Source organism: Nyctereutes procyonoides, unplaced genomic scaffold, assembly GCF_905146905.1.
Source record: "Nyctereutes procyonoides isolate TBG_1078 unplaced genomic scaffold, NYPRO_anot_genome, whole genome shotgun sequence".
In the NCBI taxonomy this organism is placed as follows: domain Eukaryota; kingdom Metazoa; phylum Chordata; class Mammalia; order Carnivora; family Canidae; genus Nyctereutes; species Nyctereutes procyonoides.
In genome coordinates this window covers 5,666,586-5,689,943 of record NW_026575121.1, presented here as the reverse complement: position 1 = coordinate 5,689,943, position 23,358 = coordinate 5,666,586, and the positions used below count along the sequence as shown (strand labels likewise).

Here is a 23,358-nt window from a genome sequence, read left to right as displayed (position 1 = left end):
TCAATAAACAAAGCCATTGCAGCAATAAGGCAATGTTAACCTAACCCTCAAACTTTGTTTCCAGATAGATTTAAATAAAGGCATGAGCAGAAGTAATTTAAGCAAAATTTGGCTTCGGTAAGATACAAGAAGATAGACTTTTTTAAAGGATAAAATGGCTAGAAAATTTGACCTACTGATTATTTCTCCTGTCAAAAACCAAAATTCTGCTTATAAGTATATGCTGTTATAGGGGTACCTGGCTGGCTCATTTGGTGGAGCCAAATGTGAGCCAATGTGATTCTTGATCTTGGAGTTGTGAGTTCAAGCCCTATGTTGAACATAGAGCTTACTTTAAAAAACAAAACAAAACAACCCCCCCACACACACACAAGTATATGCTATTATAGATTTGTGAATTGGTTGAGACTCTTTCAGTTGCAGAGAATAGAAATTCAACTCAAACTAGCTTAAACAAAAATAGAATTTAGTATAGGGCATGTGGATGGTGTCTGACTCTTAATTTTGGCTCAGGTCATGATCTCGGGGTCCTGGGATCGAGCCCTGCAGAGCCTCACATAGGGCTGCCTGTTCAGTGGAGAGTTGGCTTCTCCCTCTCCCTCTGCACCCCCCTCCCCGACCATGTTCTCTCTTGCTAACTCTGCGCACGCTCTCTCTGGCTCTCTCAAATAAATAAGTAATCTTTAAAAAAATAAAATAACTATTTGAATTGTATTCCATCCTTACGGAAATTATCTCAGAAAAGAGATCATTTTCTTTGCAGTGGTCTCGGCACTAAAGAAAGCACGGCTCCGTGGATAAGTGTTCACAGCTTCCCAGTTTTTCTCTCTCACAGGAGAACTGAGATGCCAGAGGATAAGCCTGTTGGCAGAAGACCTTGTAGTTTCAGTTCCATATTGCAGCTTTATAGACGCATTCCTTCTAGAATCTCCCAAGACAGATATTCTAATTCCATCATATTTCTAGTACATATGGACCGATACACAGTTAGCCACTGTTTATTAAAAATATTACTTTACCCATCATAATTTGCTAATAAAAAATGGTGTTAATTTGTTGTTGTGAACTAGATAGGTCTCCTCCACCCTCCCCTGCAATTTAAAATCTTAATTTTCAGGGGCACCTGGGTGATTCAGGGAGTTAAAAGCATCTGCCTTCTGCTCAGGTCCTGATCTCAGGGTCCTGGGATTGAGCCCCTCTACGGCCTCCCTGCTAAGTGGAGAGTCTGTTCTTCTCCCTCTGCTCCCCACCCCCCACTACACATGCTCGCTCTCTTGCTCTCAAATAAATAAAATTTAAAAAAATACACGTATTTTTTTCATTAAAATTCAGCAGATTTTAATATATTCACAGAGTTGTATGACCATCACCACAAAATCAATTTTAGAACATTTTCTTTTCTTTTCTTTTTAGAACATTTTCTTAAAGAAACTCTATACCTATTAGCAGTTACTCCCCCTTCCCCAACACCTACCCTAGGCAAACACTGATTTTTTTTTTTTAAAGATTTTATTTGTTTATTCATGAGAAACACACACACACACAGGTAGAGATATAGGCAGAGGGAGAAGCAGGCCCCATGCAGGGAGCCCGGTGTGGGACTTGATCACGGGGCCTCTAGGATCATGCCAAGTCAAAGGCAGATGCTTAACCGCTGAGCCACCCAGACGTCCTGGCAAACACTAATTTACTTTACTTTCTATCTGTGAAGATTTGCCTACTCTGGACATTTCATATACCTAGGAGCATAAAATATGTGATCTCTTATGACTAGGAGATTCTTTTCATCTAGGTATAATATTTTCAGATTTCATCCACATTGTGGTACCTATAGTATTTCATCACTTTTTATTACCAACTAGTATACTGTTACAGAGATACACAGCATTTTGTTTATGCATTCACTCATGGATGGACATTTGGGTTACTGCTGCTTTTTGGCTATTTTGAATAAAGCTGCTGTAAACATCTCTGTACAGGTTTTTATGTGAGCATAGTTTTTTATTTCTCTTACAAGTGGAATTGCTCAGTCACTTCATAACTGTTTAACTTGAGGAACTAACTGCCAGATTGTCATCAATCCTTTTTTAATCCTTAGCCACCAAGAGCTTTTATCTACTGTTGCTCTAAGATAAAACTTTACTCTCTGTTCCAGATATTTTAAGGATGGATAATACTTCATCATTGGGAGTGCTAGCTAATTTACTGAAAATTCTCTTTTGGTAAAATATATACCTATGATCTCTGTGGTTGCCATTTAATTTTCTAGCAATATTTTCAAATAGACTAATAACTATACCAATTAATGTCTTTTTGTTTTTTGTACATTTGAAACTATGCTTCATACCTTCTGCATAATAGATGGTTGCTATGGTTCTAAATGTAAGAATTCATATTTAAATTCCTTTTTATTGAATTTAAATTGAAATTTGTTGATTTTTCTATTTTATTTTCAAAATTTTGTACTTTAATTTAACATAATTGTATTATCAGTTTGAGGTAAAATTCAGTGATTCATCAGTTGCATACAATGCCCAGTGCTCATTACTTCAAGTGCCCTCTGTAATGCCCATCACCCAGTTACCCCATCCCCCAGCCACCTCCCCTCCGACAACCTTGTTTGTTTCCTATAATTAAGAATCTTTGAAGAAAAAAAAAAAACACCTCTCATGGCTTGTCTCCGTCTGTTTTCATTTTATTTTTCCTTCCCTTCCCCATGTTCATCTGAAAAGGATTTTAGGTTTTGCTACTGTTAAGTTTTGGACATTTCTGATTGTATTTTCTTAATTAACAGTTTGAACATGAACTATGTATGTATATACACTTTCCTAGTTGGAAGCCATCGTATCTCAACCTTGGAACATCTTGCAGTATTCCAAGGTTAAGTTATGTTTAGCATACAAATAAATACAGTTTAGAAAGCACATCTTTAAACAAATAATTTAAAGTTTGGGCCCAAAGGAGATAAACTTTGTTCATGTGATATATGCAAACATAGGACTCACTTGCCAGTGCTAGGCAGATAGAGTGTTACTAAGAGGGAGATGATACACCACCAGCACACAGATACTCATACAGTAATAAATTGCTCTTCTAGAATTTGGATTAAGCCATAAGATAGGGCTTGTGCTTTGACCACTATACTACCTATCATTTCTTCTCAGAGTTTTACAAAGGGAGGAGCGCACCCTGTGTGAGCAGAGAGGATACGGGGGCAGGGTCTAGTAGGAAAATGGGGGTGAAGCCAGAAGGAAAAGAGGATAAAAATACTGACATGGCCCATGTCCTAGAGAATCCCCAACGTCTCCTTCCCTCTCCTGTTTGCAGTTTTCTCAAAGGAGTGAAAACATATGTTGCCTTTGTTAGCAGCTTATGCGTAATGTGCACTTTGTTTTTTTAATGAAAGAATTTTGTGCCTTGGAGCCACTAACATTTTTATCAGTAAGTCTTCTATTTTAATCACACAAATAATTTGAAATAATATTTTGAAATTATACAGACCTAATAATGCCCTTCTTGCCTTGGATCATTTTATAAAAAGCATAGAAGGGGGATCCCTGGGCGCCTGCCTTTGGCCCAGGACATGATCTTGGAGTCCCGGGATCAAGTCCCATGTCCGGCTCCCTGCATGAAGCCTGCTTCTCCCTCTGCCTGTGTCTGTGCCTCTCTCTCTCTCTGTGTGTCTCTCACGAATAAATAAGTAAAATCTTTTAAAAAAAATTAATTAAAAAAAATTTTAAGAAGCATGGAAGGACTTCCCTTTGGTGACTAGCATTAACCAGTGCCATCTTTGCTATGGATTACATATTGTTTATTCAGTCTAACCTTTCTGGGCAGATTTTGTGACTAGACATCTATTAGGGTCATATTATTTGCTCACTTAAAGTATTAATACTTGGTGATCAGCTCTTTGTCAAAGATACATGTTTTTGACCAATTTCTAGGAATTTAGACATAGTAAATTTATTACATATATATATATAATGCTTAACTGAAATTCCTGGTTTGAGGCAGCCTGGGTGGCTCAGCGGTTTCGCACTGCCTTCAGTTCAGGGCCTGATTCTGGAGACCTGGGATCGAGTCCCACGTCCGGCTCCCTGCATGGAGCCTGCTTCTCCCTCTGCCTGTGTCTCTGCCTCTCTCTCTCTCTCTCTCTCTCTCTCTCTCTCTCTCTCTCTCTTTCTCTGTGTCTCTCATGAAAAAATAAATAAAATCTTTTTTAAAAAAATGAAATTCCTGGTTTGAGAATTGGTTAGCATAGCAGTAGAGAAAAAGATGATATGAGAAATGGTGGGGGTGGAGGGAGGGAAGGAATGAAGGAGAAAGAGAAAGACTCCAGTAGGCTAGTGTGCCTTGCAACTCCACATAGACTTGTCATGATTTGTGGATCGGGGGTGTTAGGAATTTGATCTGTGGATTTCTGGCTTTTGGGCCACCACAGTGTTATCTTGACCCACAAATGTGCAAATCACATGCTAATCACTTCACCTGTTTGGTCCAGTATTTGCTTTGCCTTTTCCTTTCAAAGAAGCAGTAATGTTCTATCCCTTTTTTCTCTGCAGTTCAGACTTGCTGTAAATACTCTCCCACACATCCCTTTGATGAAGGGTTGCTGGACCTGAGCCAGTTTATTTCAGATCTTGTTCTGCAGCACTGCACATAGCAGTAATGAGAAATCTCTCCAATCCTGTGTCACATAAAGGTGATCTACTGAGTTCTAGAATCCTTCATTTAAAATGCAGGTGATCAAGCAAAAGATTAAATTGGAAAGTCAGTGTTTAGTATGAGAGGAGAAGAACTAGTATCTCCTGATCTTTGCACAGAATTGTGTTGCTACTCCACCTGGCCCATTGTAGGTTCTAAAATAAATATTTGGGAATATATGAATTTTTATAAAAGGAAAGTTAGATTACCAATTGATCTTCAATCCTGTTAGAATCTTTAAAATCTTTCCCTCAGCTGGCTTTGTCCCCAACAATATTTTATCACTATAATACAGACTCTTAGTAATGAATGTCATTCAGATTCAGATAATACAGTTTAATCAGTCAACTTGTATTTCTCAAACTGGGTCACTGCCCTATAACTTAAATAGAGCCTGAGTTCTTAAAATGAAAAGAACTAGAGTTCGAGTAGTTTAGTCCTGTGGACCTTCTAAATGATCTTACCTCAAGCACCTCCCCCACCAAATCCCCTTAGTTCCCTTGTTTACTCTTCAACATACCCTGTCTTTTTTCAGTGTAAGTCCCTGAGAGTCTGTGATGTGCAGGCAGCCGCTGTAATAGGAGCACGTGTTTGATGGAAGAGAGGCATGTGAGTCGAGGGTTATAATGTAGATTGAGGGCTATCACCGAAGTACATACAGTGCAAAATGTAAATCTAAGAGATAGAACAGTTAGGGAAAGTTGGTCTGAGAAAGTGACATTCATGCAGTCTTCAAGGGTGAGGTGTCCTGATTTGAGGGAAGGGGTTAAGTATGACAAGGAAAGGGAACAGTGTATGGAGAAAACTAGAAGCATGTAGAGACACAGAAATGACAAGTATGTGTTCAGGGAGTTCTTAGAAGATGAGGCCAAGGGGAAAAGGCAGGCCTGAATGGATGCCTGTGAAGAAGTTTGGAATTTAACCTGTAGGCCCAAAGGGGGAAGTCATTAAAAATTTTTCAACAGAGGAATGACATGATCTCACTATTCCCTACCTGTGTCTTTCCTTCAGGGATTTTTGTGACCTGTGTTTTGCTTTTATTACTGTTATTTTCTCTATTAATGAGTTGTACCAAGTTAATTCATTTGGTTAGAGTAAAATGGCTCCAGATTGCAGTTTGGAACATTCTAAAACTCGAGAAATGTACTCTTCCCCACCTGCCACCAAAAAAGAATTCCGTACCATGGCTAGATATCGTGACCTTAATCCCATCTGGTTACCTGACAGATTGACAGACTGCCTATCTCATTCTGTTCTGATTGTTGAAAAAAAGAGTGACTTTTCATTAAGAAAACAAAATATTCCATACCCTTCTACTAATTTAACAAAACGAGTGTGGGCTACACATGAAAGCAGCTGAATTCGTACACTTGAGACTTTCTTACTATTTTGTGTTTAACCCTTTTGAGACTTTTCGTGTTCTGTATCTGGATTATGAATAGGCACGCTAGGCTTGAGGTCAAGAGAGCTTCTGTCTCACAACCACCGTGCTCCCAGAGATTGCTCTTTTCAGTTTTGACCCAGAGCAGCCAGTTATTTGATTGTTTGTGCACAGGTTCATAGCCAGCTTCACAATAAATGGTTCTTTGGAATTTTACAAAGATGTCATTCTTGGCCTCTAAACTGAAAATCTTTTGTGCTCAGCACATCTTTTTCCCTTAATGAACACTGTTTAATTGGAAAGTAGCTTATGAACAGTGTCCCATTTTTAAAATGTGATTTGAAGCAGCAGATAGCAGATGTGCATATTACCTGGATGTCTCAAGCCTTTATGCTTACTCATTGGCACAGATCCCTTAGTGAAGGCAACTGGAGAAAGGTGTGGGAGGCAAGCAGCCTTCTTCCTGGGAAACCCAGGCCTCATTTGATTCATTGCTGCCACCTGCTGGGCCCTGGCTGCTGAAATGGGAAGGCCACACTAGTAGTCCAGCTAAGCCAACCAGGGCCATGTAAGGAACTCTCTGTAGTTCCAGTGCTAATCAGCTGTTTTCTGGGTGACAGCCCACCCCTAAATGAAAGGATCTTCTAAACAGTATTTATACCAATCGGTAAAAGGTGGTATTGGATTGTATGTTCATTAACACAGAATCCCCAACGACTGTGAGGCTCAGAGAGTTAAGCAATAATACTTCAAAGACTCAAGATCCTAGAGTATTTGAGCTGAACGAACCTTTAAAGCAGATACCTGGGAGCTTGAGTGTAGTTATATCAGTCTCCTAGAGGCTTATGAAAATGCAGATTCCGAGGCTGGGCCACAGAGATTTTGATTCACTAGGCCTAAGATGAGACTTTTTTTTTTAAGATTTTATTTATTTATTCATGAGAGACACACAGAGAGAAAGAGAGAGAGAGAGGTAGAGACACAGGCAGAGGGAGAAGCAGGCTCCATGTAGGGAGCCTGATGTGGGACTCGATCCCGGGTCTCCAGGATCACACCCTGGGCCGAAGGTGGCACTAAATCGCTGAGCCACCTAGGGATCTCCAAGATGAGACTTACTTAACAAGTTTCCATGAGGTTCTGAGGCAGGTAGTCCAGCCCCAGGAAGAGCACTGCCTTAAACATCTTCATAAGAGCTTCTCAGTCAGTTTTCTAATCAGTGCCTCATTTCAGCGCACTGAGATGCACTTTCTTATTACAAGCACTTTACAGTGCCTTGTAATAAAAAAAAATATTACATCTTCTATCTATCAACAGGGTGAGTCACTAGTAATATAACTGGTTCTTTGAAGCATATACACAAAATGTTACTGGATTGGTTCTGCAAGGGAAAAAAAACACTTTTTTAAAGATTTTATTCATTGCAAGAATGAGTCACAAGTGGGGGGAGGGGCAAAGGGAGAAGCAGACTCCCCACTGAGCAGTGACACCCTCCCAATGTGGGGCTTGATCCCAGAACCCTGAGATCATGACCTGAGCCGAAGGCAGACGCTTAACCGACTGAGCCACCCAGGTGCCCCGAAAAACACTTTTAAATAATTAACTTTTCTCTCTGTCTCCAAGAAGGAAGTACTATAATTTATGTTAGTTTATACTGGAATGCTTTTTGGCCTTGGGCGTTGGCAAGTAAAGGTAGGGTTTTATAATTATATTTATCACAGCCATCATTTCCCTGAATACAGGGAATCACTTGGTTAATGTGTATTGAGTTTTCAGGGACCTAAAATAACATAAAACAGAGTTGTGCCCTATGTCATTGGTCACTTCTCTCCTTTGGAGGAACCAAGCATGAGAATACTGTAGGCCCATGGCTTTTAGCATGTCTTATCATCACTTCTTTTTCCTTACTCTGTCTTGGCAAGCTTGGCCAAGATAAGAACAATACTAAACACGAATAATAACTTTCCTTATTGCACAGGAAAAACAAGTGGCCTGAGAGCAAATTTTTGAAAAGTCACCATAGAATTGAGAATTCTGGATGCCTGTCATGTGCTTGCATTCTAGAATATTGTCATCCCCCAAACTTTATTTTTTATATATAAAAAATATTTATGCTACTGCTTCTGAAATGACTGGCTCTAATCCAATAACCCTATCCAACTTGAATTGAGTGAGGCCACTGAACTCAAGGGAAGATTATATGTGGTATACTGTGTCCTCTTTAGCAAACAGTGAGCACCAGTAACCTCCTAGTGTATTTTCATCTGGACTTTTTTTAAGCTCTCAGATCGTTTGGCATTTCTGACTTCCAATCCCCTTTAATGCAAATGATTGTATATTCAACACAGTTGTTGTGTACTGCATGTATAGAACCAAGAGGCAGTTTATTGAACATCTTTTTTTTTTAACATCTTTATTAGAGAAATCTTGTTGAGCTTTCAAGATCATGATTTTTATTACTTGTGAATGTGGTTTGGTGTATGGTTTAATTTAAATTTTGTTTCCTGCCTTCATAGTCTTATCTTGGGTTGTTTTTATTTTTGCTTTTAGGGGTACCTGAAAGAAATCTTAAAAGAAATTGGTGTTCAGAATGTAAAAGGGACGCACAAAAACACATGGGAGCTGAAGCCAGAGTATAGACATTATCAAGGAGAAGAGAAGAGTGATTAAGGAGACTCTAAGCCAGCATGCTAATGGAACAACTGAAGGGTGATGCTAAAGAAACGCCACTGAGACTCAAATACTTGAGTACCATTTATTGTAGGGGTAAAATGACTGGAACTTTAATTTCCCTAGGTGAATTTTTTAAACAGTAATTCTTGTAAAGTACTTAAGTTTTTTGAGGAAAAAAAAACCTTATTTATAGGCTTATATTAAACTAGATTATTCAGAATGGGGTGAGGGGTTGGGGGTGATAAGGTTTTTCTTTTTAAATATTAACTTTTAAAATGTAAAATTAGGAAATGTTTTCTAAATGAGGACTCTCTGTCCTTGTTTTATCTCTGAGGATCTGAGGTAATACAAATCTGAAGGGAATGACAAAGCAAGAAAAAAGTAGTCAACTACAGAAAGTCTTACAAGGAATAAAAAGCCAAAGTTCCTTATTCTGATATTGTCAAAGAACAAAGCCGTCTTTATTTATTTATTTTTACAGGTGATCATGTTTCATATTCACACCCCTTAATAAAAAAGAGCATTTTATGTTTGTACCTATGACAGTAATTTTCATCATTAGCTTGCATACTTAACCCTAGTGTAATGACATGAGGAATGGAAAAAATCTTGGCCAATGAGTATTTCTTTTATTTGCTTTTATTTTATTTTTTTAAGATTTGTTTATTTAAGTAATCTCTACACCCAACGTGGGACTTGAACTCACCACCCTACAATCAAGAGTTGTATGCTCTACCGACTGAGCCAACCAGGCACCCCTCTTTTATTTACTTTTAAAAGAATTAGAAGTTAAATATTTTTCTAATAATTCAAGGTATGTCTTTCCCATCAAGATTATAAGCTTCTCAGGAACTGACTTTGCTCCAGAATTTTATTGCATACTCAGCTGGCAGGTATTGACTTCTGACAAATGATGTTGACAAACTAACAGAGGATTGCGGGGGTGAGGCTGATAATGTGTCAGGCAGTCACAAAAAGAAACATACAAACAAGACCACCAAAACAAAAGAAGCTTTAACAAACACAAGAAAAAGCTGCTTTTTATTCATTAATTTTGTCGGCTGTTTCTGTATGTTTGCAACCAAGAAGTAGCAAATGCGAAAAATTTAAGAAAATGTTATATAATGAAAGCAAATCAAGGGGAAAAAAACTATCCATTGAGATAAATATTTTTCTGTATTTTGGGGTTTTTTAGCAGGAAAACACCAATATGCTGAGGTTGAGTAATACTGGGCTGAGAAAATGTTGATCTTTGCATCCCCACTGTAAAATAAAATTCTGATGAGGGAGGGTGGTCTTACTCTACTTTGTTCTGGTGCAGGAACCAAATGTCTCCCCCTTATGTTCCAGTTTCTAATTGAGACTCGGTGTCAGGAAGCAGATGGATAATGGTGTGACAAATCTGTATAGAACTGAGAATTCTGGATACCTGTCATGGGCTTGGTTCATAGCATGTATCTTCCTCCAAATCTTCTCTATTGTTGACGTTTGGTCCTGCCCTGAAGCAGACTTGTATGTCCTCTACTTCTGTCTTTTGTTTTTATGGTGGCAGTGCCTGCCAGATTGAGCTTTGTAGCTGCTGGTAGAACTTCCAGGGCAAAGTTGTGTCTCATCTGAAGCCCTGCTCTGGTATTTCTGCAAATCTGGTTTCTTCAGCTTATTTTAGTTCTCTTTTACCTCATCACACCTGACAGTATCTGCTCGAGTCTCTCTCTCTTTTTTTTTTTTTTCCCTGCTCGAGTCTCTTAAACACTTGTTATCTGTTCAGTGGCATAGCTAATCTAGGCGGTACCATTCCGGACTAGTTTTTTTGGAACTGCTCTCATATTTAATACTAAAATAGGCTACTGATAATGGAGGAGACTGACTCTGGTTCCTGTATTCTTTTATTCCAGAATGCTCTTGCTCTATAAACATGCTTTTGATAGCCAACAATCAGGAAGTAAGAGTCCTAAGCCCTTATCACCACTGAGATTGAGAGAGGGGAAAGCTAGTAAGAGAGACACACATCTGGTAAGAGGTCACACCATAAGAGCACAGGAGGGCCGTGTTTCATAGGTGACTTAGTTAAACTCAGCTAATGTACACACTTATAGGATGTTTTAACCAACAAACTGTAGTAAATATATTATGATTGCTGGGCATTGGAAACATTTGAAATTACATGTTGCCACAGTAACTTCTAAAATGATAGATCTTAAAAAAGAAAACAGTTTTTGCTCTATTGTATCGGAAGCAGCCCTTAAGGAGTTCAGCAGAGTTGCAGTTGTTCCTAATGGTCTATGAACGAATTTTCCTTGAGGCTTATTTTCATCATTGTTGGTACTTAACAGTGAAATAAGAGTAAACACTTATTATGCCCTTATGTGCCTGACAGTGTGTTATAAATGCTCTAAAATACCTCGTTTAATCCTCAGGAATAGCTCTGAGAGATAGATAATGTCCATTTTCATAGAAGCATTTACTGCCCAACTCACTGATGAGTCCTGATCACTCTTTGGGGGAATTCTGCTTCCAGGCCAAAGTGAATAACCAGAGTGTACTTTTCCAGAAACCTTCCCCCCCATACACAGTCTCTCCCCTCCAGGAAAATGGTGCAGACCCCAGAAGAAGTTGTGAGAGAAAGGGGGTTTGTCTTTGGCATCCTACTTTAATGCAAACACCAAAACCTCCCTATTGAGAGGATGAAAACTGAACTCCCTCCTTTAAAGTCAAGTTCCTCTTGCTAAAATTTTAGTCCCTGCTACACTTCAAGTACCCAAGTAGAGTACTTTAGATCGGCCTCTCTTAGGCCTTGATAGGTGTTAAAGACCCCAGTGGACTATGATAGGAGCCTGGGGGCACTGGGCTTTAGGGTTGGACTTTACTTCCTGGGCACCCACCTTTCATGCCAGTATACAGGCCATTTTCCCTGGTATTTGGGTAGGAGTCCAGGAGTCCAGGAGGTGATAAGCGAGTTTTCTTTTTTCAACTCAGTTTTCTTTCTGACATGAGTCCAGAGCAGTTTCCTGAGCCTAATATCTTCATGCGTAAGAGGAGGGATCAGATTGCTTTTTTTTTTTTTTTAAGATTTTATTTATTTATTCATGAGAGACAGGGGCGAGGGCGCTAAGACACAGGCAGAGGGAGAAGCAGGCTCCATGCAGGGAGCCCAATGAGGAACTCCAGGATTACGCCCTGGGCCAAAGGCAGGCGTAAACCGTTGAGCCACCCAGGGATCCCCAAATTTTAGGGGATTTTCTTTAAAAGAAGGTTTTCTCGGGATCCCTGGGTGGCGCAGCGGTTTGGTGCCTGCCTTTGGCCCAGGGCGCGATCCTGGAGACCCGGGATTGAATCCCACGTCAGGCTCCCGGTGCATGGAGCCTGCTTCTCCCTCTGCCTGTGTCTCTGCCTCTCTCTCTCTCTCTCTCTCTCTCTCTCTCTCTGTGACTATCATAAATAAATTAAAAAAAAATAAAAAAAAAAGGTTTTCTCACAGCGTACCATATTTTTCAATGTTGAAATTTGTAATTAAAAATCTTAAGATAGGAAATTTGTATCGTTTTTGTGGGAATGTAATACACCAAAAGGCTATGTTGCTGCATTAAGCACGGTGATGTGACGAGGCCGCCGAGCACAGCGGCAGTTTACTGGCAAGTATTTACTGACCATGATTATGTCCCAGGCACTGTGGGTACTGAAGTGCTAGACATCAGAGGCGTTCACAGTCTAGTGGGAAATAGAGAATGTAGACGGATACGACGCTGTGTGGGCAGAGAAGTGTGAACTGAGTGTTGCAATCAATCAGAATATTCCAGTTAATTCATTGTGGCCATTTATGCTCTACATGGATTTCCAATTCTTAAAGCCTTTGAATGCAGTAATACATACTTAATTTTAAAACTTCTTTGAATGTAATTTAACCATTGAAAATTTCTAAAACACAAGAGGATTTATACAAGGCTAAGGATCATTATTATGAACAAATACTGTGGACGTCTGTAATACATCGATCTCGTTAATAGAAGGGTTCACTGGACTAGACCTTGGGGACACTTAGGCCTTATTTCTGGTTGCCATTCTAGTTTCTCTCCTTAAACGGAAGCCTGGAGAGCACTTTGGCGATTCATTCATTCCACAAAAACCCACTCAATACTCCCTGTGGGCCAGGCACCAGGAGCAAAGGCTGATGGGTGATTGTAATAAGTGCCTTACATGCCAGCAGTTCTCTGCCTCAGTTGCTAAATAAGCAGGAAGAATAATAGCTCTTGTTTATTGGACCCTTACTGTACGTTGGCACTGTGCTAAGCATTTGACTCCTATTACTCATTTAATCCTCATAACAGTAAAACATGGGTCTCCTTTTCCTGTGTTTTATAGATGTGGAACATCGGGTACTGAAAGGTTGAACCTAGCCAAGGTCATACAGGAGTCGGGGGCAGAGCCAGACTCAAATCCCAGAATAGTACTCTGCACTGCAGGCTTTTAGTTACTATTATGTGTGTTAAGTGTACTTTTATGGGTGCCATGCTGCTGATTGCCCTCAGCTGTAATTCACCTGTCTCCCATTTGATTTTTTTGTAGTTTGTATTATTGTTATTAATATTACGGAGTCGTGATTGACCTACCAATGGGCAAGCAAAGTCTTGCAAGTTCGCTTTCTTGAATCCAAAGAGTCAATTCTAGATTCTGAGTTGTTTTGACTTGAGAGATTTAGTTTCCAATTTTTTTTTGAGGTTCTGGAGTTTCTTACAGAATGATGTTCCTTTTTCTTTGCTCTAGATTCAGATGAGGTATTTCCCAAGATTGACTGCAGATGGCCGATGTACTTGATTTACTTAATTCTAGACCACTCCAGCTTATGAGAAAGTTGGTGATTTGGCCAGGCCCAGTTGAGTGTCTCTGCCATGGATGGCCCAGTAAATATGAAGGAGGTCCATCAGTTTGGGACCGCCAAGTAATGGGGATCCAGAGCTCAATATGAACAGGTCCTTGCTTTTATTTTTTAAAGATTTTATTTATTTATTTATTCATGAGAAACACAGAGAGGGGAGCGGGCAGAGACACAGGCAGAGGGAGAAGCAGGCTCCATGCAGGGAGCCTGACATGGGACTCATCCTAGGTCTCCAGGATCAGGCCCTGGGCTGAAGGTGGCGCTAAACCGCTGAGCCACCCGGGCTGCCCAGGTCCTTGCTTTTAGAGCCTCACAGTATTGAAGAAAACTTGGAAGCAAACAAACAGCAACATAGTGTATTAAATGCAGCAATAGAAATACATGGAAGAATGTTTTAAGAGCTGCATGGATTCAAAGCAGGTCATTTAGAGCAGGTTGTTTGCTTGTGTGCCTCCTAGTTCCCTCATCTGTGAAATAGATAAAAGTATCTAAGTATCTAGCCCCGGAATCATGGTGGAAGTTAAATGAGTCAGTATATCAGCACTGTATTGAAGCCTGTGGAATAGAATCGTCCCCATTCTTGGTTATGCTGTAGTGCGAAAGAATTACTGGCTCTCTGTTGCACAGCCAACTTTGTGCCATCCTGCTGTTGCTGTACGGAGTTAAGGAATGTAATAATATTTTTTAAAATGAGTCAATATATGGCACTTTGGACACTGTGACATGTAGAAAGTACTCTTATCATATTCAAAATCTATAAAATATGGAAGTAGCACAGAGAATGAGATCATTTACATCTTTGGGGAGTCAGGATAGCCTTCCCAGAGTACTTCCTGAAGTGGGTTTTGAAGGGTCTGGGAGTTCAGTAAGATTCAGGGGGCAGGAAGTACAGAAAGAACAGGTGCATCGGTATTACTCCACAAGGTGGTAGGAGTGAAAACCCACACACACCTTCAGTACTCAAATTCAGCTTGGTATAGTATAGAAGTGTGGCTTGACATGTTGAGTCCTATCTTGGCCTGATAGAAGAATGTGGAGGGCAAGCGATCTCTGCCTGGGACCAGGTGGAACGGATGAGCAGCTAGGCAGGACTACTCTCCTTCAGTCGTACACTCAGGTTCAAAAATATGCAAACAACCTAATTGCTCCCTTATTTGCAGCATGCTCTTCCACTTTGATTCATCCCTGAACATATTTCTTTAATATAGTCCCAATTGAAGTGACAGTGGAAACCAGCCTTCGTGAATTACATATTAGAAGTTTGAAGTCCCAATCCTTTATCCTCCCACCACTGCAGCCTAATTAATAAAGACAAATAGGGAGCAGGAGCTAAGTGGGGTCAGATGCACTTCACTAATGAAGGCCCAGTAACTCCTCACTGGAATAGAGGACCTAAGTAAGAGCTGAGGCTGAAGACAGAGTTCTTTATCCTTTTTCTCAGTTGGTGATGACTGGTTGGCCACTGTGGTGCGCGGTTGGCCTGACTTACCATTTGCAGGTGAAAAATCTGGAAGAGCTGAAAGAAGGCATCCAAATGGCCAACAGATACATAAAAGACACTAAACATCACTAATCGTCAAGGAAATGCAAATCAAAATGACAATAAGATACCGCCTCACACCTGTTAGAATGGCTAAGCTCAAGAAGACAAGAGATAACAAGCCTTGGCAAGGCTGTGAGGCAAAGGGAACCCTCATACACTGTTGGTGGTAATGCAGTTGTTTCAGTCATTATGAAAAACAATAGGGAGTTTCCTCCAAAAATTAAAAATAGATATACTTATTCCACTTAAGGATATATACTCAAAGAAATGAAAACAGGCTATCAAGGCTGTACATGCATGCCCATTTTGTTGCAGCATTACTTACTGTCGCTAAGATACAGAAACAACCTGAGTACCCATTAACAGATGAATGGATAAAGAAGAGTAAAATAGATTATTTTCAGGAATATTGTTGAGGGCAGCCCCAGTGGCGCAGCGGTTTAGCACCGCCTGCAGCCTAGGGCGTGATCCTGGAACCCTGGATCGAGTCCCATGTCAGGCTCCCTGCATGGAGCCTGCTTTTCTCTCTCTCTCTCTCTCTCTCTCTCTCTCTCTCTCTCTCTCTCTCTCTCTCTCTCTCTCCCCCTATGAATGAATGAATAAATAAATACTTTTTTAAAAAGGAATATTGTTGAGCCGTGAAAAAGAAAATCCTGCCATGTGTGGACCTTGAAGGAATTATGCTGAGATTAGAGAAAGACAAATAGTCTGAAATGTGGAATTCACTTTTATGTGGAGTCAAAACCAAATTCATAAAAGCAGAGAGTAACATGGAAGTCCCTGGGACTGGGGGCAGTGGAGGGTGGAAGAGATGTTTAAGGGTACAAACTTGCAAGTAGTGGTAAATAAGTCCTAGAGGTAATGCACAGTGTAGTGAATGTAGACAAGAAGATTATAATAATCACATTTGCTAAGACACTAAATCATAACCCAACCACAAAAATGGACTAATTTTGTGATGCAAGAGGTGCCAACTGTTAAAATCACAGTCATCTGACAATAGATAAATGTATCAGATCAACATGTATACCTAAAATAACACGATGTTAGATGTCAAATTTATTGCAGTTACTAAAAATTGTCAAATGGGAAGCTCCAAAGAGATACCAGGGTAGCATGAAACTACTGATAGCACTTCAGAAACAATGATCTCTCATCAGTGATGTTGAAAGGAAACCTTTTAAAAAATCCTACAGAAGAGGAGCACATCCGTGGCTCAGTTAAACATCTTCCTCCGGCTCAGGTTATGATTCCAGGAGCCCTGGGATCAAGCCCCACATCAGGCTCTGCTTAGCAAGGAGTCTGTTTCTCCTTCTGCCCCGTGCTAACGCTTGCATATTTTTTTTCTCTCTCTTTCTCTCTCTCTCTTTCTCTCTGAAATAGACCTTTCAAAATAAAAATCGTACAGAAGAGAAAATATAAAACACATTAGAAGGACTTGATCTAAACTTTATGAAGATCTCTCAAAGTTCAATAACAGAACAAAAAGCCCGTTTAAAAATGGACAGTAGGGGCTCCTGGGTGGCTCAGCAGTTGAGTGTCTGCTTTGGGCCCAGGTTATGGTCCTGGGGTTGAGTCCTGCATTGGGCTCCCCAGAGGGAGCCTGCTTCTCCCTCTGCCTGTGTTTCTGCCTCTGTGTGTCTCATGAATAAATAAAATCTTTTAAAAAATTAAAAATGAACATCAGATGTGCACATACACCCCATCAAGAGGATATGGATGGTCAGTTAAGCACAGAAAAGCTACTCAACATCACTGGTTGAGAGACCTGCAAATAAAACCACAAGATAATGTGTATACCTGTCAGGAGGGCTGGAGTTTCCAAGGCCCAAGTGCTGATGAACATGCAGAACAACTAGAGCTCTAACATTGTTCATGGAGGTGCAAAATCACACAGGTACATTGACAACCAGTTGGGCAGCTTTTTGTAAACTTAAACATACCACCATACAACCCAGCAATCCCACCCCTAAGTATTTGCCCCAGAGAAGTGAAAATCATCCGTGCACACACAAAACCCTGTACACAGATGTCTATAGCAGCTTTACCCTAATAGCCAAAAACTGGAAGAAACACCCACCCACCCACCCCCCGCTAAATGTCCACCAGCTTGTGACCAGATAAAACAGATGGGGTGCAGGCCTGTGCCGGAATGCTACTCAGCAATGAGGACAGAGGGCCTGCCGCTACAGCCGTGTGGTGAATCGCGTCTGCGCTGTGCCGAGTGAAAGGAGCCAGGCTCCCAGGGCTACATACCGTATGCTTCCATCTCTAGGACATTACAGAAATGGCAAAACTAGACGGCCAACAACCCAGGTCAGTGTTTACCTGGGGCTGAACCTGTGTGGAGGGACTGATGACGGACACCAGGGAAGGTCTTGGTGATGGCAGTCCTGACTGTGGTGGTTACAGAACTGTGGGTGTTGAAACCTAACCTGCACATTTAAAAGGGTGACTTCGGGGCAGCTGGGTGATTCCATTGATTAAGTGGCCAGCTCTTGATTTCAGAGTCCAGAGTGCTAACCATTACACTATGGAACCCAGCTCTTGATTTCAGATTATGATCTCAAAGTCGTATGATCGAGACCCACACTAGGCTTCGCACTCAGTAGGGAGTCAGCTTGAGGAGTCTCCCTCTCCTTCCAGCTCACACTTGTGATCTCTCTCTGTCTCAAATCTTAAAAAAATAACTTCTGCATGTAAAGTATATGCCAATGAACCTAGCTTTAAAAAATTAAATAGAGGCCACAGTAACTTCTTGCAAGGTACATCTATGAAAGCAAAGGAAACAAAAGCAAAAATGAACTATTTGGACTTAATCAGGATAAAAAGCTTCCTCACAGCAAAAGAAACAACAAAACTAAAAGACAACGTACAGAATGGGGGAAGATATTTGCAAATGACGTATCAGATAAAGGGCTAGCATCCAAGATCTAGAAAGAACTTATTAAACTCAATACCCAAGAAACAATCCATTCATGAAATGGGCAAAAGACATAAACAGAAATCTCACAGAGGAAGACATAGACATGGCCAACAGACACATGAGAAAATGCTCTGCATCACTGGCCGTCAGGGAAATACAAATCAAAACCACAATGAGATCCCACCTCACACCAGTGAGAATGGGGAAAACTAACAAGACAGGAAACAACACATGTTGGAGAGGATGTGGAGAAAGGGGGACCCTCCTGCACTGTTGGTGGGAATGTGACCTGGTGCAGCCACTCTGGAAAACTGTGGAGGTTCCTCAAAGAGTTAAAAATAGACCTGCCCTACGACCCCGCAATTGCACTGCTGGGGATTTACCCCAAAGATACAGATGCAGTGAAACGCCGGGACACCTGCACCCCGATGTTCACAGCAGCAATGTCCATGATAGCCACACTGTGGAAGGAGCCTCGGTGTCCATCGACAGATGATGGATAAAGAAGCTGTGGTCTATGTATACGATGGAATATTCCTCAGCCATTAGAAACGACAAATACCCACCATTTGCTTCAATGTGGATGAACTGGAGGGTATTATGCTGAGTGAAGTAAGTCAATCGGAGAAGGACAAATAGTGTATGTTCTCATTCATTTGGGGAATATGAATAATAGTGAAAGGGAATATAAGGGAAAGGAGGGGAACTGAGTGGGAAAGATTAGGGAGACAAACCATGAGAGATTCCTAACTCTGGGAAACAAACAAAGGGTTGTGGAAGGGGAGGTGGGTGGGGGGATGGGGTAGCTGGGTGACAGGCACTGAGGGGGCAGTTGATGGGATGAGCACTGGGTGTTCTATATGTTGGCAAATCGAACTTCAATAAAAAGTAGAATGAACATGGAAACATGTCTAATGGGGAAATGGTAAATAAACTATGACTCATCTATATTATGGAATGTCTGCAACAGTTAAATATTAGATGAATATATTGACTGGGAAGGGTTCATTAAGTATAAAAAATTTCAAAACTTAATAGTAAGGTCCTATTTATATTAATAAAAACAAAATACATTTTTTTAAGTAGGCCCCACACCCAATATGGGGCTTGAACTCACAACCTTGAGACCAAGAGTTGCATGCTCTGTCTACTTCATGGTCATGAACAGTCTTGTGCTCTTTTAACGCCTAGAAGATACCTAATCATTGTTGTCAGATGTAACAATGGCAGGACCAGGATAAAGAGATTTCCGGTGATCTAAGATTGAGAATGAGGGGGCGCCTGGGTGGCTCAGTTAAGCATCTGCCTTCAGCTCAGATCATGATCTCAGGGTCCTGGGATTGAGCCCCAAGTCGAGTCGGGCTCCCTGCTCGGGGGGAACCTGCTTCTCCCTCTGCCCCTCCTCCTGCTCATGTGCATGCACTCTCTCTCAAAGAAATAAAATCTTTAAAAAAAAAAAGTGCACTCTACCTACTGAGCAAAATATGTATTTCTGCATGAGCACATACATCTGTAAGCACACAGGAAAACATTAGGAAACGCACCAATCTTTTCACAGTGCTCCATCTAGGGAGACTAGGATAGGGAGGCAAGGCAAGGTGGGATTTGTCCTTATGTGTATATTTTTACAATGACAGTATGTCAGCGATTAATGTGTATAGCACAGATGTGAAATATGTCACATATATGTGTATATGCAAAGCCCAAAGGGAGAGCATACCTTTTATGACGTCAAGGCCACTCCAAAGATACATACCGCTCTAGCTCTACCCCCTGGGTGTTAGTTGTGGAAAAACCGTCCTGCCATCAAGGAGGATCCTCTCCCTAGAAGACTGTAGAAGAGGATCGACTGCATCAGACCGTATTGAATTTCACCCTGCTGCATCCTAGGCGCCACCCTAGGTGCTGAAGACTCGGGCTTCCAGTGCTGCCCGGCCCAGGAGTCTGCAGGGTGCTCTCATCAGGGAAAGGTGGGAGGCCGGTCAGGGCCTGCCAACCTGCTCTGTTCCCTGACGAATTCTCCAAGCCTTAACGCAGGAGGTACATTCCATCTCCAAGAGAGAAGAGCTGGAGGCCTTGAATTAAATCCATTGGGAGAGGGTCCCCAAAAAGTCAACAATGGACTGAGTCATTAATACGCCCACAGCATATTCGAGAAGTGTCGCTGAGGGATGAGAAACCCATTGCCGATTTGCTAAATCTTTGAAAAGGCAAGTTTGAACAATGATTTCCTACTGTAACCCGGGAGGTAAGGGATCTGTTTTTTAAAGCAGAGAAAACCAAGGTGGGTTCTTAACTGTCACAGTGGCGCTGCGGTCAGAACTCAAGGCACCTTGAGCTGCAGCTTTTGCTAATGGTGCTGCCTCCCAACGTGCCCGGTCGCAGCCTCCTGCCCTTGGACAAGGAGTCTTCCTCCTCGTGGAGCCACGATCCGGGAAGAGAACGAGTGTGCCTTCCTCTTGCTCTGCCGGACGTGGGCCGGCCCTGCGCTGAGCTCGGGCAGACGGACCTGTTCAGTGGCAGCTTCTGAAGGTGGGGAGTCCGTATTCAATTAAACCTATCAAACCTGAGCCTGCAAACTTAGTACGGGGAAGTGAGGGCACCTCTGCATGCAGTAGCAGGTGAATACCAAGTAACCAACTGAGAAAGGACAAAAAAGAAAAACAGGATTCTTTTAAATCACATCTAAAAAGGGATGCCTGGGTGGCTTAGCGGTTTAGTGCTGCCTTCAGCCCAGGGCGTGATCCTAGAGACCCGGGATCTAGTCCCACATTGGGCTCCCTGCATGGAGCCTGCTTCTCCCTCTGCCTGTGTCTCTGCCTCTCTCTGTGTCTCTCATGAATAAATATATAAAACCTTAAAAAAAAATCACATCTAAAAACAAAAACTTCCTTGGGGCCCCTGGCTGCTCAGTCGGAAGAGCACACGATCTTGATCTCGGGGTCTTGAGTTTGAGCACAATGTTGAGGAGAGAGATTACTACTACTACTACTACTACTACTACTAATAGTAATAGGGATCCCTGGGTGGTTCAGCAGGTTAGCGCCTACCTTGGGCCCAGGACATAATCCTGGAGTCCGGAGATGGAGTCCCATGTCGGGCTCCCTGCATGGGGCCTGCTCCTCCCTCTGCCTGTGTCTCTGCCTCTGTCTCTCGCTCGCTCTGTGTCTCTCATGAATAAATAAATAAAATCTTAAAATAATAATCATAAACTAAAAAAAAAAAAGACTACCTTCAGTTGGGCCATGTTGGTTGATATCCTCATGAAAAAAAATCGAATATGTCGATTGGCAAAGGCATCACATCCATTAGAAAAGTACGAGGCAGCAAGTTAGAACCAGGTTCCACGTTCCCCGGCACACCGAATGCTTACATTTGCCACCTAGGTCAGCTGCTGTCCCCAGTAGTCTGGAGGAGAAATTTGTGGCGGCCTAGGAGAAGCTGGTGAGCGGGAAAGAGAGGGTCCGTCCTAGGGGAGAGGTTGCCAAGGATGAACCCCGACGTCCTTTCTGGTTTTGAGAGGCTGGGCTTCTAAGCCGGGGCCCGGCCCCCCGTCTGGCCCGCCTCCCAAGCCTGGAGGGGTTGCTCTACTGCGCTCACCTGGGCTCCTGCAGCTGCCCCCCAGCTCTTGCCCGCCCCGTCCTACTAACCGTGGCTTCCGTGGAGCCTCCGCAGGCATCGGGCCCCTCGGACCACAGCGTGCGTCTTGCTTTGTCTTAGCACGGGGCCAGCTCCGGCGTCCAGTCGCCCCGGCTCTGCCCCTCGGCCTCCCACAGCTGACTAGCTCTGGGTCCCGTCACCAGATTTCCCAGGGGAATCGGAGGGCTGTCCGTCCTGGTCAGGGCCCACCCCTAACCTGATGGGTGGGGAGAAGCACGGGAGGCAGGCCCAGCTGCGGGGGGGGGGGGGGGGGCTCCGGTGGAAGAAGGGCTGATGACTGGGCACCCGGAGAGCAGCCCCAGCGCCTCCAGCTCCACCCGAGGGCGGCGCCCCCCTGTTGTTTCTGTATGATTCTGTGCCTTGAGGTCCCCAACTGAAGAAATAGAGCCCTGGGGGGAAGGCCCCCCATGGATCCTAAGGGGTGGGTGAAAATGTAGGGGGAAAAAGGCCTTTCCACTTCTAGAGTTCCTGGAATTCCTAGGATTCCCGGGGGAAGGTGGACCACCCCCCTACAGAAGGGAGGAACAGCGTTCGAGGCCGCGTCAGGGGAAAGAACCCGCGTGGCCGTGGGAGCGGCAGCTTCTCAGGGAATCTGGCAGCCGCCTCTGTCCCCAGCCTGCAGCCGCCCCCCGCGGCCTGATGGTGGCGGAGCTGCGGCCTCCCTGCAGCCCGGGACTCTCCGTGCCCCCAAGTCCCCAGAATCCCGGGGGCCAGGGAGTGAAATGCGGAGGGCTGGGCGCTCCCCGGGGGGCACTGAAGCATCCCTCGGGAGGGGCCCCAGCTCTATATTCCTGTAAAGCTCCAGGTTTTGGTTTTTTTAAAGATGTATTTATTAGAGAGAGAGAGAGAGAGAGCGAGTGAGCATGCAGGCGGAGGGGCAGAGGGGGAGGGAGAACCTCCTGCAAACTGCTGAGTGAGGAGCCCGATGTGGGCCTCGATGCCATGACCCTGAGATCATGACCGGAGCCAAACCCAAGAGTCAGACACTTAACCGGCCGAGCCCCACTGGGCGTCCCTGACACCCCCAAGTTATTTCTTTTTTTTTTTTAAAGATTTTATTTATTCATGAGAGACACAGAGGCAGAGACACAGGCAGAGGGAGAAGCAGGCTCCATGCAGGGAGCCCGACGTGGGACTCGATCCCGGGTCTCCAGGATCACGCCCTGGGCTGAAGGCGGCGCTAAACCGCTGAGCCACCGGGGCTGACCCCCCACTCCCCAAGTTATTTCTGGCCATCAAGCAGGTCTGAAGCAATCACACCCATCAACGTTTTCAACGGCAGAAGGAATCACCGGGGTGGTGGTGGTTTCCTGGCCAGGAGCCACTTGTCCGGAGGTTCCAGGCTTTCCCTGATGCACAGTGGTATGTACCTGTCGCGTATGACCCCCCACAGCCCACACCGAGCCCCCGAGCTTGACTCCACCCCAGCAGCTGGAGCGTCGTGAGGCCTCCGTGCCGTCACCTGGAACCCGAGGACGGGCAGGGATACCTGTCCCCAGCAGGGCCTGGGGTGGGGGGAGCGAGCAGTTTGTGAGGTGGCTCAGGGCCTGCCACGTAGCATCCACTCAATAGACGTTTCTCGTTGACTCTGTTTCCAGGGC

The 23,358-nt window shown here is 43.2% G+C and overlaps 1 protein-coding gene and 1 non-coding gene across 2 annotated transcripts in view; both read left to right on the top strand.

Annotated features, from left to right (window-relative positions):
- Nucleotides 1-9,291, top strand: part of GTF2F2 (general transcription factor IIF subunit 2) — a 145,638-nt gene extending 136,347 nt beyond the window's left edge. The window contains exon 8 of the mRNA XM_055336129.1: nucleotides 8,633-9,291. Within this exon, the coding sequence (XP_055192104.1) occupies nucleotides 8,633-8,752 (120 nt within the window). The 3' untranslated portion in view covers nucleotides 8,753-9,291. The remainder of the gene's footprint in view (nucleotides 1-8,632) is intronic.
- A 4,876-nt stretch (nucleotides 9,292-14,167) lies between these two features.
- On the top strand, nucleotides 14,168-14,303 carry LOC129516684 (small nucleolar RNA SNORA46). Its single transcript, XR_008665825.1, has one exon. It is a non-coding gene; the product is annotated as a small nucleolar RNA SNORA46 (small nucleolar RNA).
- Nucleotides 14,304-23,358: the final 9,055 nt, after the last annotated feature.